Source organism: Poecilia mexicana, unplaced genomic scaffold (genome assembly GCF_051168715.1).
Source record: "Poecilia mexicana isolate PSO_F unplaced genomic scaffold, ASM5116871v1 scaffold_2, whole genome shotgun sequence".
NCBI classification, from domain to species: domain Eukaryota; kingdom Metazoa; phylum Chordata; class Actinopteri; order Cyprinodontiformes; family Poeciliidae; genus Poecilia; species Poecilia mexicana.
Genome location: NW_028263371.1, coordinates 30,198,864 through 30,215,171, shown reverse-complemented (window position 1 = coordinate 30,215,171; position 16,308 = coordinate 30,198,864). Strand labels below are relative to the sequence as shown.

Below are 16,308 nucleotides of genomic sequence, written 5' to 3'. Positions count from 1 at the left end.
ACCCACGGAGGGTGAGAGGGGAATTATATATATATATATATATATATATATATATATATATATATATATATATATATATATATATATATATTTATCACGTTATATATATATTTATCACGTTGAGATAGATGATGAGATACTTGAGATATATCATCATCATCAGGAGGCAGAGGACTAGTGAGTGTGAGAGCCACTGTCCAGGATGAAACATCTAAGATCCATAAATACATCAAGGACAAAGCCTCAACTGATGATGTGCTCAGCGAATGTCTCACACAATGGGGAACAGAGGATGAGGTGGAGGAACCATCATGGGAGGACAAGCCCCTACATGGGATGTACCACCGACAAATAACTGAAGTGGCTGATATCAGTTATATCAGCCACTTTGGCTGATATAACTGATATCATGTTTGGCTGGAGAAAGCTGGACTCAAGGACAGCACAGAGCCCCAAATCCTGGCTGCACAGGAACAGGCCCTAAACACCAGAGCAATAGAGGCTCAGCTCTACCACACCAGACAAGACCCAAGGTGTAGGTTGTGCAAGGAGGCCCCTGAGACAGTCCAGCACATAACAGCAGGGTGCAAGATGCTGACAGGGAAAGCGTACATGGAACGACATAACCAAGTGGCGGGCATAGTATACAGGAACATCTGTGCAGAATATGGACTGGAAGCCCCGAGATCAAAGTGGGGAACAGGGAACACCCCCAAAGGTGGTGGAGAATGACCGAGCTAAGATCCTGTGGGACTTCCAGATCCAGACAGACAAGATGGTAATGGCGAACCAACCGGACATTGTGGTGGTGGATAAAGAACAGAGGAAAGCCGTTGTGGTGGATGTAGCAATACCAAGTGACCACAACATCAGGAAAAAGGAGCACGAGAAACTGGAGAAATACCAGGGCCTCAGAGAGGAACTAGAGAAGGCCTGGAAGGTGAAGACCATATATATATAGCCTCCACGGGTCCACCTCTGCCTACTGGATCATTTCAGTGGAGATTTCAAACTGTGGCAGGAAGCCGGAGTGCCCGGAGAGAAACCTGCAAACAGGAAACCTGTCAAATCTTTTTACCTTTTGCCCCTTAAATTTAAATCAGACATGTTTGGTCCCAGTCACATTTCTCCAGCCTCAAAATGGTTACTAATTAGATCTTCTAGGATGTTTTTCTTCTTCCGATGTTAATATTTTTAGCTCCTGTTGAGAAAATAAATTTAAAATAAACTAGTTTTAAAACCTAACATGTCTTGATTCAAATGACCTAGTTGTGGTTTTAAAATCAGTAACGTATTCTGGCTTTTTGACCTTTATTTTACCTGTAGCTACAGCAGATGGTTTGCTAGGATCGTTTGAACTGCCTTTTGTCTGTGTGGGAAAAGAATACAGGAAAAGTTGTAGCTTTTCATACTCATCTGTGAAAAGCCGTAAACACAGCAGGAGTTTCTGGCTTCAGACAAAGAGTCAGAGATAGCTCCTGGATTGGATGAGCAAAGATACGCCTTATTTGAATAAATTAAAGAAAAGATAAAACTTTCCAATACAGAGTAACAGATCAGATTTGCTCTTGCAATTCTCCAAAGATGTCTTTGGACCTCTTTGCTTTTCTTTCTTTCTTCCTTTCCTTCTTCTTCTTTCCATTTCTGTCAGGTAAACGAATGTATGTCTCTGTTGTTCTGCAGTTTCTGTTGTAATTTTATGCGTTTTCTATTGGATTAGACTGCAATTCAGTCTAATACACACATTGCTGTTTTCTTCTGAGTGACTACACGTGGCCGTCGCGAGAGGACCCGGGATCTAAGAGGAAGAGAGAGAGCCAAACTTTTTCCAAAATTAATTAATTCATAAAAATCTTCCTTAACACTCCACTCCAAAGGGCCCTTCGCCATCTTCCAGAGGAGGGGCTGGAGAAACTAACCACTGGTGTTCTCAGTTCTTTTCATAAATATAAATGAAGCCGTTGTTGGACATGTCTTCACTGCAGTCATTGTCTGCAGTGAAGACATGCTCGTTTTCTGGATCATTTCAAACTGTGGCAGGAAGCCGGAGCGCCCGGAGAGAAACCTGCAAACAGGAAACCTGTCAAATCTTTTTGCCTTTTGTCCTCTGGTGTCTGATCAGTTCTTCTCGTATATATAAATGAAGCCGTTGTTGGACATGTCTTCACTGCAGTCACTGTCTGCAGTGAAGACATGCTCGTTTTCTGCCTTCACGGTTCGTTCTCCCTTATTTAAATAGCAGTAGAACTCCGTCATCTTTGGATCCCCACAGATGACGGAGGACAGGTGGTACGTCTCCGTCCCACATTCTGCAGGGACCTCGATGGTCTGAGTGGCTTTCGTTTGGTACCTCCTGGTCACCCTGTGCAGAAAAAACACCAGGACCTTGTTATCGGCCAGACAGTGTTTTTTCTGCCAGGGTGACCCGCAGCCTGAACAACGGCGCTTACATGCTAAATCCAACCAGTACTCCAGCAGTATGGATATACTGGTTGAAAATAGTATCGGTGGAAGGGCAATCATGGCACCGTTGTTCAGGAGCCTGAGGGAAGTGGCTCCACAGTTAGAGCAGAAGTCGTTGTCATACATCTCTCTATCTGTGTCACCACCAAACGAGTCCAACCAGACCAGAACAGACTCCAACAAACTTTTAATGTCATAGTCCTTTCCCAGACCTGACGGTAGCTTCTTCTCCGTCAGCTCCATCAGAACTGGGGAAAGGTCTTGTTGACAAAAATGTTTGCCGGGCTGACGGACAGCTGAGTGTATGAGACTCCCACAGCTGGGGATGGACGATGCCTCCAGAAAAATCCTTTCCTGAGCGAGACACCGCTTGGTGACGCTCAGGTTCAGGATGCTCTGGAAAGCAACGTTCACCCAGCTGTTCTGGAGCTCATCGGAGAACTTGAAAAAGTTCTCCTCAGCTTGTCCGGGTCCTGCAGATGCTGTCCTCCCTACAACTGGGAGATCCAAGCCATCGCTATCTACTGAAATAGGGGAACTTGAAACCTCGACTCCAACAGCAATCTTCAAATTTAGACGTGTTTTTCTTGGCAATGGAGCAGCTCTGTTGTTGTCAGAAATACAAAGTTCCCCATCCGGGGAACTTTGTATTTCAAGGGTCCCTGTGAACATCCCCTTCAGAGGACTCTTCTTTAAGGATGGGACCAGGGAAACCAAAGCTTTGGCTGTCTCTTTACCCAGAGCTTTGGCTGCGAGATCAGCCGCAGACAAATCTTCCCCAGCCGGGTCAGATTTTTCTGCGACTGTTGTCTCACCCCCATGGTGTACCATCGTCTCTGGACAAACCTCCCCAGCCGGGTCGGTTTGTCCAGAGACAGTACAGTCGTCCTCTGTACTGTCTCGTACAGAGGACGAGATGGAGTCCGCGGTCCCATCGTCCAAAGCCTTTTCAAGACAAACCTCCCCAGCCGGGTCGGTTTGTTTTGTTGACCTGGATGGAAATCCTGTCCAAAATAGATCTTCCTCTTCAGTCTGATTGTTTTCTTCTTTTCCATCCTTCCCAGGAAAGAAATGATCGCATACTTTCTTCATCCCGGTGGTCACGGCATATCCAATGCCCCAACCAACCGGGAATATCAGGGGAACAATCGCCGTCGCAAAACCGAACATTGTTGCTGTATACAAATCTGAAACTCCAAGAAATGTCCGGATCCTGACTGATGCTTAGAGATTCCAGAATTCAAGCATTAGAACTTCTTTCATCTACTGTGATGTACGTCTATGACCTCATCAGTGAGCTCACTGGACTTCTGGAGCAAGTCTTGCTTCTGATCGTTGCTATGGAAATGATCAGCTCAGCTCTGCATGACTCAAGCTGACATAAAGATTTAAATAAAACGTTATACTTTTTATTTATTTAACATGATGAGATTAATACATTTGTATATGATTTAATTTCTGCTTTTGTGGTTTTCCATACCTGCTGTGGTATAAATGTTCTGAAGCCTTTTATCCACTATTATTTTAATTACTATTAATTCATTAGGATTATTCATGCATTAATCATTGCACAGTGCTAGAAACAGTCTGTGACTTATTATATTTATTTTTTTATTAATTTTCGCAGACAATTTAATGCTGTGACTATTTTACCAAACATAAGAAACCCAGAACCCAGAAGTTCTTGTATTGCTTAATTCAGGAGCCTGGGGGATTGAAGGGCTTCATGATTGTATTTCATAGGCAGATTTCAAAAACAACTCGGACAAGAGTTTGGGTCAGGTGCTATTCCAGGATGTAGACGTGTGAAAGAATCTCCACGATGTCAGTAACACAGAGTAGCATGCCTTAGTAGGTGTGTGTGTACGTGTGTGTGTGTGCGTAAGTAAAATGCTCGCTACCTTTCTGTGCATAATAATGTATGCATATATATATGATTTTTTTATTTATTTATTCTTTTTTTTGTCATAGTACCCCCAAGAATTTAAAACCACTTTCACCCCTGTGTAAAAGTGAATAAATGTCATTGATCATTTATTTGTGTGTTCTATAATTTTGTTGGCCCTCTCAAAAGTGATACTATCAACAATATAGTAATTCAGAATTAACAGTAATTTGGATGTTATGCTATATTGAACTTGAAATTAGTGTAAAATATTCTTAGTGGAGCATAAAACAGGTATTATTACTACAATGACATGAATGCTGTTGAAACATGTGCTTGTGTAGAAGCTTCAGATTTTTCCTCCCTCTTTTCTCTTCTTCCCCCTCTCTCTTTCCCCTTCCCTTCTTCCCTGCACTGTTTACATTCAGTTCAAGTGTCTCAAACACTGCTTTCCCAGCAGATGTTTCAGGCCAGAGAGGCTTGTAGAGCGTGTTTATTTAAAACCGGTTTATGTTTTTGTTTTATGGTAACATTTTGTGCTGCTTGAAATGCAAGAAATGACACCTGATGTCCCTAATTGATGGTGCCAATGTAAAAAGCATAACATCTCCAAAGATACACTATTTTGGTGTCATTTTGATGAAAGAAGCAACAAATCTTTGGATTTCTGTAGCTGAGATACCATTCACAGTTGGAAAACTTCAGGAAAAGTTAATCATTTTGATATCGCCATAGCAACCAGTAATATTTTCTGGGGTTACGTTTCTCACCAGGTTGTTTTTGTTATATTAAACCTTTAATAGGGTGGATAGTAAGTTAGTGTGCTGGATTTAGGGACTAGTTTCAAGATATCATAAAAGCTGAATCGCAAAGATAAACAAAAAGAGAATTATATCATTTCCCCGACGCTAATTTTATTCTCATGCTGATGCCTGGAGGGGAACCTGAAATGATGAGGTCTGTAATCATGTCACGTCTCATCAGTCAGTTTTAGAAAATGCCGCTGTGTTGGATTGCAAAAATAAAGCAGGAGCTTCAGTCACCCTGAGGCTTGTGCTAATAATGACCTCATACATATAACCCGCCTGACCCCGTGTGATCTTGTGAGGAAGTGTAATGGTAGATAATAATTGTCACCCTGATTCACCTGAGAAGAGCATGGCTGCATTACACACTGCGGTATCTATGCAGAAGTGATGAGAGTTTCAGGTTTACGTTATGGAAACTCACAGAGCAATTAGTTATAAACAACATGATTGAGTAACGTCTTCTCCAGAAACCAAATATTCCCACAAACACATCTTTCCAAAGGTCTTCCAAACAGGTTTTCAGCACTCTAGTTGGTATTGCAATCCAACAAAAACAATATAAGAAATGTCATTCACATTAATGTAACTTTAAAAGCATTTTACTGTTTCTAGTAAATTAATCAAGTGTCACAAATTAATCAAATTATCACTCTGCAGGAGGTTAATGCAGCTCTGATTGCAAGAGAAAAGTAGTGCAAAATCACACCTCCTCAGAATACCAGTTGAATATGAACAAATGATATAAAATAAAGAATTTGGAGCCAATCCTGGTTTGGAAGTTTCTCAAATGTGAAAGTGAAATTAGTGAGAAAAATCAGGGCCTGCTGCTTGGAGGCGCTCTCAGCGGACATGGAAACGACTACATAATCCCGGCCGATATGTTGGTCTGGAGCGCAGGGAGAAAGGATAATTCCATCCTTAAAGCCAAGCTGCCCTCAGGAACAAGAGGAAATCCTTCAGGGGTTTTCTGAGTGAAGAACATTTGGAGGGAAAAACCAAAGAGCTGGAGAATTAAGTGGGTTTGAAAAAGAGAAATTAGTCATCAAAGGAAACAGGGAGGCTGAATATTGACAAACTGTAACGGTAACAGGCACTCTCGGCAATGCTGTCGCTGTTTGTCCTGCTTGCGGTCGCACATTGTTTTGAGAAGTTAGAGAAGTAAGAGACTACTTTCTGGGACTAAAAAGTTACTTTATTAGAAATTAGAGGTTACTTTCTACTGTACAAGTAACACTACTTTCCTCGAACTAAAATGTTACTTTCTAAAAGTAAATGCTTATTCGGTTACTACTAGAACTAGACAAGACTGTCATGATGTAGGTTTTGATGCAACGAGACAGAGGCAGCTTGTAGATGAATAATGCTTAGTGGAAAAAACTTACCAAAAAGTCAGTGGGAATGCAGGGAGCCAGAGCAGAACAAAAACCATTGGGATCCAGGAACTAAAGACAACATGGACATAACACGAGGAACCACCAAGGAATGAGAGAGATGTGACTGAATACTGGGAGTGCTGGGACAATAGACTGGGCTAATTGGCTAACAGGTATCAGGGTTTATGTTTTCGCATCCACCTGAATAATGTGTAGTTGCGCCACTGAATAAAATGAACATTGACCAACATATTTGATGTGTATTGATGATGGCACTCATCAAAATGTAATGTTTGTTACTGGTGTTCTCAATTGTAGATTATGTTGTATTTTTATAACTATATTTTTGTGATTTTATGATGTAAATCTCTTTGAACTGCATTGTTGCTGAAATGTGCTACACAAATAAACTTGATTAATTGTCTTAAATGGAGCCAGCAAGAGTAAAATCTCTGACATCTGGGAATACTTTGAGATTATCCTCACAATAAAATTACTCTTAGATAACATTAACCCCTCCACAATTTCTCACCTTCTGCAAAATTCCACTATTATTTGTAGTCTGATTAGTAAAGATATATCAGTCTTGCACAGCAGAAACAGATTTAATCCTGTTGTAGAACTAAAATTCAACATGTAGCCACATTTAAGGGATGAGAGCCAATTAGAAATTCAAGAAAAAGTGAATGCCCCAACAGGCACTGCACTCCCAAGACCCTAAAACATCAAATGTCTTTATTGTCAAATCCGTCTGGACATAAAAGAAAACCCAACACAGCCACTGACCTTCAACATAAACCAGGATTAGATTGGCTGCAAATAATTTTAATAATTAAAAAATAATTAAAATGTCGTTTAACCCAGTTAAACGACGTTTAACTGAAGTCCATATAAAAGGGGCGCGGGTTTTAATATTTTTATCTATTTTAATCTTTTGTTTCTAAATCTCTTTCTTTTTCTTACTGTTTATTCAATGTCACATGCTGTTTTTTTAATTATGTAAAGCACTTTGAAATGCCTTGCTGCTGAAATGTGCTATACAAATAAAATTTGATTGATTGATTGATTGATTGATTGATTGATTGATTGATTGATTGATTGATTGATTGATTGATTGATTGATTGATTGATTGATATGACAATTAAATATGGTGTTATTGATTCTCCTGTTACTAAACATGAGTTTGATGAAAACTTTGTGACAATATTGCATTTAGTAGTTTTTGGAAGTATGATTCAACTGAGTGACAAGGCTGTTAGAGTTTCACCAGCAGATGTCTCTAGTGAGCAATGAATGAAGCATCAAGTAATGAACCTTTTTGCAAAGCAAAGGGTTGGAAAGCTTCATTGCTTCATGAGGCTCCATTTGCCCATCACTAACAGGCGGCAATCAATGCAGCCTTCAGGAGCCTCGTAAAAATAACACTTCGGCTGAGAATCGGATAATTCAGATATTCAAACTGTTAAAAAATAACTTATTTAAATCTCTATGAACGTAGGACTGAATCTAAAAAATTTTAAACCTCTAAGTTTTAATATTTATAGGCAGGAGACAAGCCTGATGTAGCTTCCGGATTTTAAGTAAAGTATTTGCTGCCTTCTCCACCTGGTGGGAGATGTTTGTGGACCAGGTGAGGTCAGTAGAGTTAAGGACTCCACAAAGACTTAAAGTAATTCTAAAATGTAAAACACGGTTCAACACAGCAAGGTATGCCTAAAAAAGTATCAGATGACCAACAATGCTTTGGCAGTTTCTGCCTCTTTATTTATTTTTAGACAACTATCATTCAAACAGTAGCTTAACAAGTCTGCAACCAGTACGTTGTGGTTGTGAGTTTTAGCCTGAAACCGAAGAAGAAGTTTCATATTTACAAGAACTACAACCACATTCAGATCTTCGGCAACCTCTAGCTGATTTTCTTGCCCTGTATTCAGCCTAATTCAACTTTTTTATTAACGCCAAACAGCTTCTGTGTTCCTACTGTTGAAAAGAATCCCCACAGCATAATGGTGTCACCACCATGTGACCCCATTCTGTGATATTTTCCAACCACAGAAAGCATTTTGAATTTAGGTCAAATTGGTTGAATTAGTCATCTGACTAAAGTACTTTCCGCCTTTTTGCTGTGTCTCGTTCATGAACTGTAGGCTTCTTTACCGTGTAACCCCATACCTCTTAAATTATTTTTTAAAAATGAATATTAAGTGTAATTTTCCCTCCTTTTCCCAGTTTTGCACCTCCTTTTGTTGGCCCATCGACTAACGTTTGGTTTTGCAATGAAGTTCACATCAACATGAAATCTCATGCAGTGAACATGTTGAAAGTGACCGCATTTAACAGACAAAAGGAAGTGAGGCCATAACAATGTCAGCAATTGTTATGAAATATGCACAACGGTGTGCGGAAGAAGTTTAGTTCCTGCATGTTTCTAAATCAACAGGCTGTCAGCTGCCTCCGTCAGATCAGAACATCTGAGCACCAGTTTTGTTGTTTTAGTTTGGGTTTTTTTTGTATTTTTTTTTTTTGTCTGCTCCTGTACCCCAGCATGGCTGTCCTTCACAAGCTCCTGTTACAGCTTTTCAGCTGGTCCGGGATCAGTTTCCTCCTGCAGCTGATGGGGACCGCGCTGCTGGCTGTGGTTGGAGTTTGGACGTTGAGGCTGCTGGTTCGTCATGCCTGGTACACTCACAGGTTGTCCTGCTTCAACAAGCCGCCGACGCATTCATGGCTGATTGGTCACCTCGGTCAGGTAAGGTTAAAAATCCACCTTCAAACATACAGTATTACTTAAAAAAAAAAAAAATTCAATAAATATATTGATGTCTCAGATGCAGAGCACAGAGGAAGGTCTCCAACAGGTGGATGAATTGGTGCAGACCTACAAGCACTCCTGCTCCTGGTTCTTTGGGCCTTTCTATCACATGGTCAGAGTCTTTCATCCTGACTATGTGAAGCCGCTGCTGATGGCATCCGGTACGATCAAAAACTACGCAAATCACAAGAGATTATTTCACAATATCCAAAGCTCACACTGATATTTTTCGTTCCATCTACTGTCCACCTTGAAGCCAACATCACGATGAAGGATGAGTTTGTCTACGGGCATCTGCGTCCGTGGCTGGGTGAGTCAGACATGTTGTGTTAACACAAGAAGAAAACTGAGTACACTGTGAAACCCAATTAGATCTCCTTACTGAAGAAATGATTGAAATTGTCCACTGAAACTTAAACAGATGTAAGGAGCATTGATAATTTGATCAATTTGTTCATTTATTTATTTATTTAGTCATTCATTTATTTATTTACAGTAAATCAAACAAAGCATTTGCGAGACTGCGCCCTCATGTGGAATAGTGTGGTCATGTCAATGATCATACAGCATACACTCATTGTGCAGTTTTATATATTCAAATGTAAATGCCAAGGAAAAAAGCTAAAAGCTGTTCTGCTCTACAAGTAGCTCATTCTTAATGAACTGCATAGATGAAGCTTTAGAGTCTACCTTTTTGCCGTAACTTAATTGATTAAAGTCGATTATATTCACTCATCTTTTATTTTTCGATTTATAGTGTATAAATATGAAGTGGTGTTTTCTTTCCCAAATCTCTTAATTGCAGCATATAAATTGACCTGGTTTATTTTTTACAGGTCGCAGTTTGTTGATAAGCAACGGAGAGGAGTGGTCTCGCAAGAGGCGACTGCTGACTCCGGCTTTTCATTTTGACATCCTTAAAAACTACATCGTGACGTTTAACTCTTCGACTAACACCATGCACGTAAGGCACACACTCAGAAACAAGTATTTGCTGTTTGGGAAAACTTTACTGTTTGGATCTTTGTCACTGTTGGCGACTCCTCAGAATAAAAAATAGAAATGAGTCCCAAAAACTATTATCAAAACTGTGTAATTATCCATTTGCAAGCAATTGTTATGGACGAAACTTTATATTACGGGAGGAACAACTGATCGAATTAATCGGATTAATCGTCAACTAATATTAGTAATCAATTAATCACTACCTGGAGTATACAGGTTAAAAATGACTTTTGTTGAAAGAACAATGCACTCAGAGCACCTTTTCCATGTCCTCTCTTTTAATGTCCAGAATAAATGGCACCGCCTGGTGGCAGGAGGAACAACCAACATAGAGATGTTTGACCATGTCACTCTGATGACACTGGACAGCTTATTAAAGTGCGCCTTCAGCTACCAGAGCAACTGTCAAGAGTGAGGACTTCACTATTTCACCCAAAATTTCTTGTCGCTGTTCTGGATTTCTGCCTTAAAAGAAAATAATATTTGTCTTTAGGTCCACCAGTCAATATGTGTCCGCCATCATGGAGCTCAGCGACCTGCTGATAGATCGCCGCTTTCGCATTTTGCACCAATGGGATTGGATCTACTGGAAAACTGAGCAAGGAAAGAGATTCAAGCAAGCATTAAGTGTGGTACACAGGTAGCGTGTCACTCATGCAGCCGAGTTTAACATCTAGTAGGTAGGAGGAAACTATGAAAATTAAACCAGATGACCGCTTCATTGTACTTTTCCATCAGATCATAAAAGCTGGAGGTGTTATTTAATACAATTCCGTCACAGTATATTTCCACAAAGCTTTACGAATCTACTTATTTATTTATTTATTTTCAGTGTATTTTCTAACTGTATGCTCAACTTGCAGGTTCACTAGGGATGTTGTGCAGATGCGCCGTGCGCTCATTGACCAGCAGAGGGAGACAGAGACACTAACCAGCATGACTACAGCGCAACAGAAAAAGAAAGATTTTGTGGACCTTATTCTGCTGTCAAAAGTGAACACAGAACGGACTATAAAATGAAATATGACAAATTAAACTCCTAAAAATGAAAATAATTTCAATTAACACAGGATGAAGACGGACAAGGACTCACAGATGAAGAAATTCAGGCGGAAGCCAACACTTTCATGTTTGCAGGTGAGCAGGTGTTTTGGCTAAATACCGCCCTCTGTAGCCGCAAATGTGAACTGCAACTATTCAGCTCGTAACAGACTAAACTGATACATTTAAAGCATCTTATCCATAGAGATGATAATTCTTCTACCACTTGTATCTCTACGTTTACCTCTGATCTTATTTTAAACGTATTTTTGGATCAAATTATGCTTAAATGCTGAGAAACAGACAATGCTGAAAACAGAAGCAGAAAAAACAAATACCTTGCAGCCAGTTGGAGCATAAGTCTGCATGATATTTGAAAACATGCAATGAAGATATGACCTGTGATAAATAAAAACAAAAATCAGTCTCACTTTTCTCACAGGACATGATACGACAGCAAGCGCAATATGTTGGACGCTGTACAATTTAGCTCGTCATCCCCACTATCAGGAGAAATGCAGACAGGAAGTGATGGAGCTGATGCAGGGACGAGATGGGCATGAAATAGAGTGGTTAGAAGACGCACGCACACACACACACACACACACTCAGTCACTCTGCTGTAAAAAAGTAAAATAATGTTTTACTGGACCCAAGAGTCACATTCCAGCAGAACAATGTGGTGATACAAAAACATATTTATGCAGTCGAGTGGCCTAGTCAAAGTTCAAACTTGAAAATTGACTTGCCTTATGGCCAACCTGACTGTCTGCGCTATTTCAATCACTAGATGTGCAAACCCGAAGATTTGCAGTAAACAAAAAGAATACCCTGAAATTCATGAGTGTAAAGTGACAAAATGTGAAAAATGTCAAAAGGTAAAAATACTTTTCCGAGGCTGTAATTGTTTGTTGCACTGACACACTCTTTTAATTCAAAGGGAGGACCTGTCCAACCTTCCTTTCACTACCATGTGCATCAAAGAGAGCCTCAGGCTGCATTCGCCTGTCCAGGCTGTAACCAGGAAGTACACCCAGGATGTGGCGTTGCCAGGAGACCTCGCCGTACCACAGGGTGAGAAGCTCGGCCCTCTGGGAGTTTTTATGATGGATACAGGATTTTACTTTACTTTTACTTACTTTATTTTACTTTAGGCTGTATCACAAGCATCCTCTTTGTGATACCTTTGTCTTGTGCCAGTCCTAACTGGGAAGTGAAATCTGTTTTTTTCCCTAAGGTGTAATCTGTTTGGTCAGTCTTTACGGGACGCACCACAACCCCGAAGTCTGGACAAACCCACATGTAAGAAAGTTTTAATAAATATCCCCTCAAAATAGTTTTACATTGGTTTAAATTTGACACATTTTAATGTGCTTTAAAGGAGTTTGATCCTCTTCGCTTTGAACCGACCAACACACAGAGTCGCTCCTCTCATGGCTTCATCCCGTTCTCCTCCGGTCCCAGGTTCAGTTTCCTCCTTAAGAAAATAAGAGTCAATATGTATCAGAGTGTGTCAGTGGTGAATTTAATCCGTGTCTGCTCACAGGAACTGCATCGGACAGAAATTCGCCATGGCTGAGCTCCGGGTGGTCGTAGCGCTGACCCTGCTGAGGTTTCGTTTAACCCCGGGCGTTAACCCTGAAGCGGGGAGCGGCTCTGGGAAGGTGCGCCGTCTCCCCCAACTCGTCCTGCGTGCCGAGGGAGGCCTGTGGCTGCAGCTGGAAGATCTGAATGAATCAAGCTTTGGAAATAAATGATTTGATTACAGACATGTGTCAGAACGTAAAATGCAAAAACACGGTATAAGATTTTATATTGCATTTTAACCAACGCTCTGCTTCAACCTGTTTTAAGATGCGTTTCATTGTGGGTTTTTTTTTCCCAACTGGATAAATTCTGGGCTAATAAATATTAATGACATTGTAAATTCAAGATTTAAAGCACACTTTAATTTATTTAACCAATACAGAAATGGCTTTTTCATGTATATAATCATTTAGACAATAAAAAATGTGCAATATTTATAGCTGTTGGTATTTCTAAGTAATAAAAAAATAAAAATTTGTCGAGAAAAGTCGAGCCCATCCCACTTCCCCATGCTGGAGATTTTAGTTTAATAATAATAAATAAAGTTATCTTTAAAACTAATTACACAGGCGACATCAAGACCCAACAGTAGAGTCAGACGGTAATAAAATTAATCTGGTTGTGTGTGTTGTTATTGTGTCCTGCAAACTTTGCTTTAATTCTACTTTTTTCTATTTAATCATAAAAAAATCATAATCAGACAGAGAACCGAGAGTACAACTCAGAAGAAAAGAGTTCATCTGCAGATTGAGGTTAACCAAGGAACAGTTGACGTGAGGAAAGTTGTGTGGGACATGGGTCGTTGACACGTACGAGACGGAAAAATCAGAAATGAAAGAGTTGGGCGGTTACCAAGAAGATAAAAAAAAAACACCAGACAGAAGGTTCGAGGTTCTTGGTTCCGCAGCGTTCGAGTCGAGCACACATGGAGATGCAGAATCAACAGAGGGCTGCGTGGTGATACCCCGGGACGACTACGCGCTGCACAAGAAAGGAACAAGATCCGTTTACCCACAACTCGGGATTCTGATTCGACTGCGGCCCTGCACTCAACCCAAAGGATTTCAATGATGCTGCAGTGGACATGGGGAATAGACAAAGATCTTTTATGGATAAAGAACTGAGTTCGTTGAGGATTCTCACCAGTTCAATTTTGGATCTATTCTAAGAGGATTCTGCCAAGACAAAGACAGGACTCCATCCATGGACGTTAAAGTTCTCTGCTGCCAAGATCGTCTCTGCATCTGGGTTTGAGTAATACTGCCTCCCCCAAAGCCTCTATTTAGATTAAGACACAGTGTAGGGTTAGAAGTAGGAGTAATTTCTAAAAATTCTTAAAAGTATTAATTTCTTAAATTTTTATTGATAAGCTGTATGTCTTCTTCCCTTGCTAAAGCTTGCTAATAAAATGCTAAAGTCTAATTGATGCTGTGGACTAGGGCTGAAACGATTCCTCGAATGATTCGAGTACCTCGATTACTAAAATTCCTCGAGGAAAATTTACCTGCCTCGAAGCTTCGTTAATTGATGTTTTATTAGTTAGCGCACCGTGTTCCGGCCGGGACTTAATTTGCGTTGCGCGGAGCTCTCACTTCCGCCTCTGAGTTGTTGACAAAAGCTAAGTCTCAGCGGCATAAAGTCCAATCTTCAAGATTGGCCCGTGGGGATTTTATTGATTGATGATAATGCCCGACTTTTTATCGTTTTTGGGGAACCAATAAGCATCCTTAAAATGACTGGGGGAATGCCTGGAGTACGGCAGCATTTCTCCTCCGGGGCTGCTGGTTGAAAGCGAACGGCGGGAAGAGCGCTGAGGTGAGCGGATAGCCTGAACAGGGCGGGCGGCTGAGTAGCTGATGCTTACCGTGTAAATGTAGCTTTACCGACGAACCGCACAATAAATTTCATATCCCGGTCTGAAGAAACGGGTGGCGGAGCGCATCGTACATGGCTGGTAGATGAGTTTCTGAGTGTGACCAGTGAAGGTGTCGTAAATATCCCGTATTGCTTCCCCCCGTGTTCGTCCCCCGGTCTAACGGTTCGTCAGTCCGCTGGTCTATTTCCTCCCCTCCACCCCATCTTACGTTCGTTCATTCGCCCTCTCCTCCCACTCCAGGCGGCATTTCCCGTATTTTCAAACCCAAAGCGTGACAGGTTAGGTAGCAAGGTGAGTTTAATTAATCTATTAAACTCACTGAAGATGAATACATAAACTAAAAGCTGGATTGTAGACATTTTTTATAAGCATATTTGTGAGCCTGCCTCTTTGTTATTAAATTCAATATAATTTCAGATTTTTCTATAACTTTTCTTCTGGTTAACTTAGAAAGTGAGCTATTATTGTTACAGGTTAGTTTTCTAAACTACAAAAAAGCAACTGTTAGGGATGCTCAAATATGAAAAATTGGACTGATATTGATATCTGATAGTAACACCGGTATTATGGCAGATTTACCAATATTTCATTTTATAATTTTTTTTATCCGATTACTCGATTAATCGTAAGAATAATCGATAGATTACTCGATTACTAAAATATTCGTTTACAACAGCCCTACTGTGGACAGTTAAATTATTTGAGTCAACTAAATTTAATTCTTCTGATTAATGTGAAATTAATGTTAATGGTCTTAGTAAATTAGGGTGGCTTCGTACGTTCTTTAGTTCAGATAAATAATGACCCTGGGACTTATTCCTAGTCGCTAAAATAATCTAAGCCGGTAACAAGTGCAAGTTAATAAACAGAGAAAGAGCTGCCGTGAACAGACGTGGTTTATGAGTTCGGACACCGGCGGGGCTACTCTGATGTCTGAATCATGGACTGAAGCGGGTCGTAACGTCTGGATGAAGGCAGTCAGAGCTTAGTCGAATCTTTCTCGCTTCCAGCTTAAACAAAAGTTCTCTATATTCTTATTTGCGGTAATACCCCAGGAATTAGAGGCTTTTCGGACCCGTGAGATGGAGAGCTGGTCAGTAGTCAGTCCGCTAGAGTTTGGGAGGAGTTAGGGGCGTGGCTGAGTACTGTGCGTTAACATTTTGTGGCACCACAAAATGGATAATAATTAGCAATAAATTATTATCCAAACTCCTTAGATGTTGAAGTCAGGTTTTTTTTTTTTTTTTCAGGATTTATATAATTGCGTCATGTTTGTTGCTCCTTAATAAGGATCAAAAGTAGTCATTGCAATGATAACCAAAAGTGTCAACATCTAATAAATGATTTGTTTGTTACATTATTGTATATTTTATCATGTAAATAAAATTGCAGAAAATGCAGTCAGTTAATAAAAAGTAATTATTTAAAGTGTACATATTTTACTGAATATACAATT

At 40.3% G+C, this 16,308-nt stretch overlaps 1 protein-coding gene and 1 long non-coding RNA gene across 2 annotated transcripts; one reads left to right on the top strand and one right to left on the bottom strand.

Annotated features, from left to right (window-relative positions):
* The first annotated feature begins 8,896 nt into the window (after positions 1–8,896).
* Positions 8,897–13,413, top strand: cyp4f3 (cytochrome P450, family 4, subfamily F, polypeptide 3). The gene is made up of 13 exons (XM_014998914.2): positions 8,897–9,280; positions 9,360–9,504; positions 9,600–9,653; positions 10,180–10,307; positions 10,638–10,759; positions 10,842–10,988; positions 11,212–11,341; positions 11,419–11,485; positions 11,832–11,961; positions 12,330–12,463; positions 12,627–12,691; positions 12,771–12,853; positions 12,936–13,413. The coding sequence occupies exons 1-13, from the start codon at positions 8,918–8,920 to the stop codon at positions 13,144–13,146; spliced, it is 1,779 nt and encodes a 592-aa protein (XP_014854400.2). The 5' UTR covers positions 8,897–8,917; the 3' UTR covers positions 13,147–13,413.
* Positions 12,675–13,066, bottom strand: LOC148160756 (uncharacterized). The gene is made up of 2 exons (XR_015765741.1): positions 12,934–13,066; positions 12,675–12,866 (listed from the first exon to the last, which is right to left on the bottom strand). It is a non-coding gene; the product is annotated as an uncharacterized LOC148160756 (long non-coding RNA).
* Positions 13,414–16,308: the final 2,895 nt, after the last annotated feature.

Coding starts and splice junctions, on each gene's coding strand:
- cyp4f3 (XM_014998914.2), top strand. CDS start 8,918: ATGCACAACGGTGTGCGGAAGAAGTTTAGTTCCTGCATGTTTCTAAAT. Junction 10,989..11,211: donor GCATTAAGTGTGGTACACAG/GTAGCGTGTCAC, acceptor CTCAACTTGCAG/GTTCACTAGGGATGTTGTGC. Junction 12,464..12,626: donor AGACCTCGCCGTACCACAGG/GTGAGAAGCTCG, acceptor TTTTTCCCTAAG/GTGTAATCTGTTTGGTCAGT.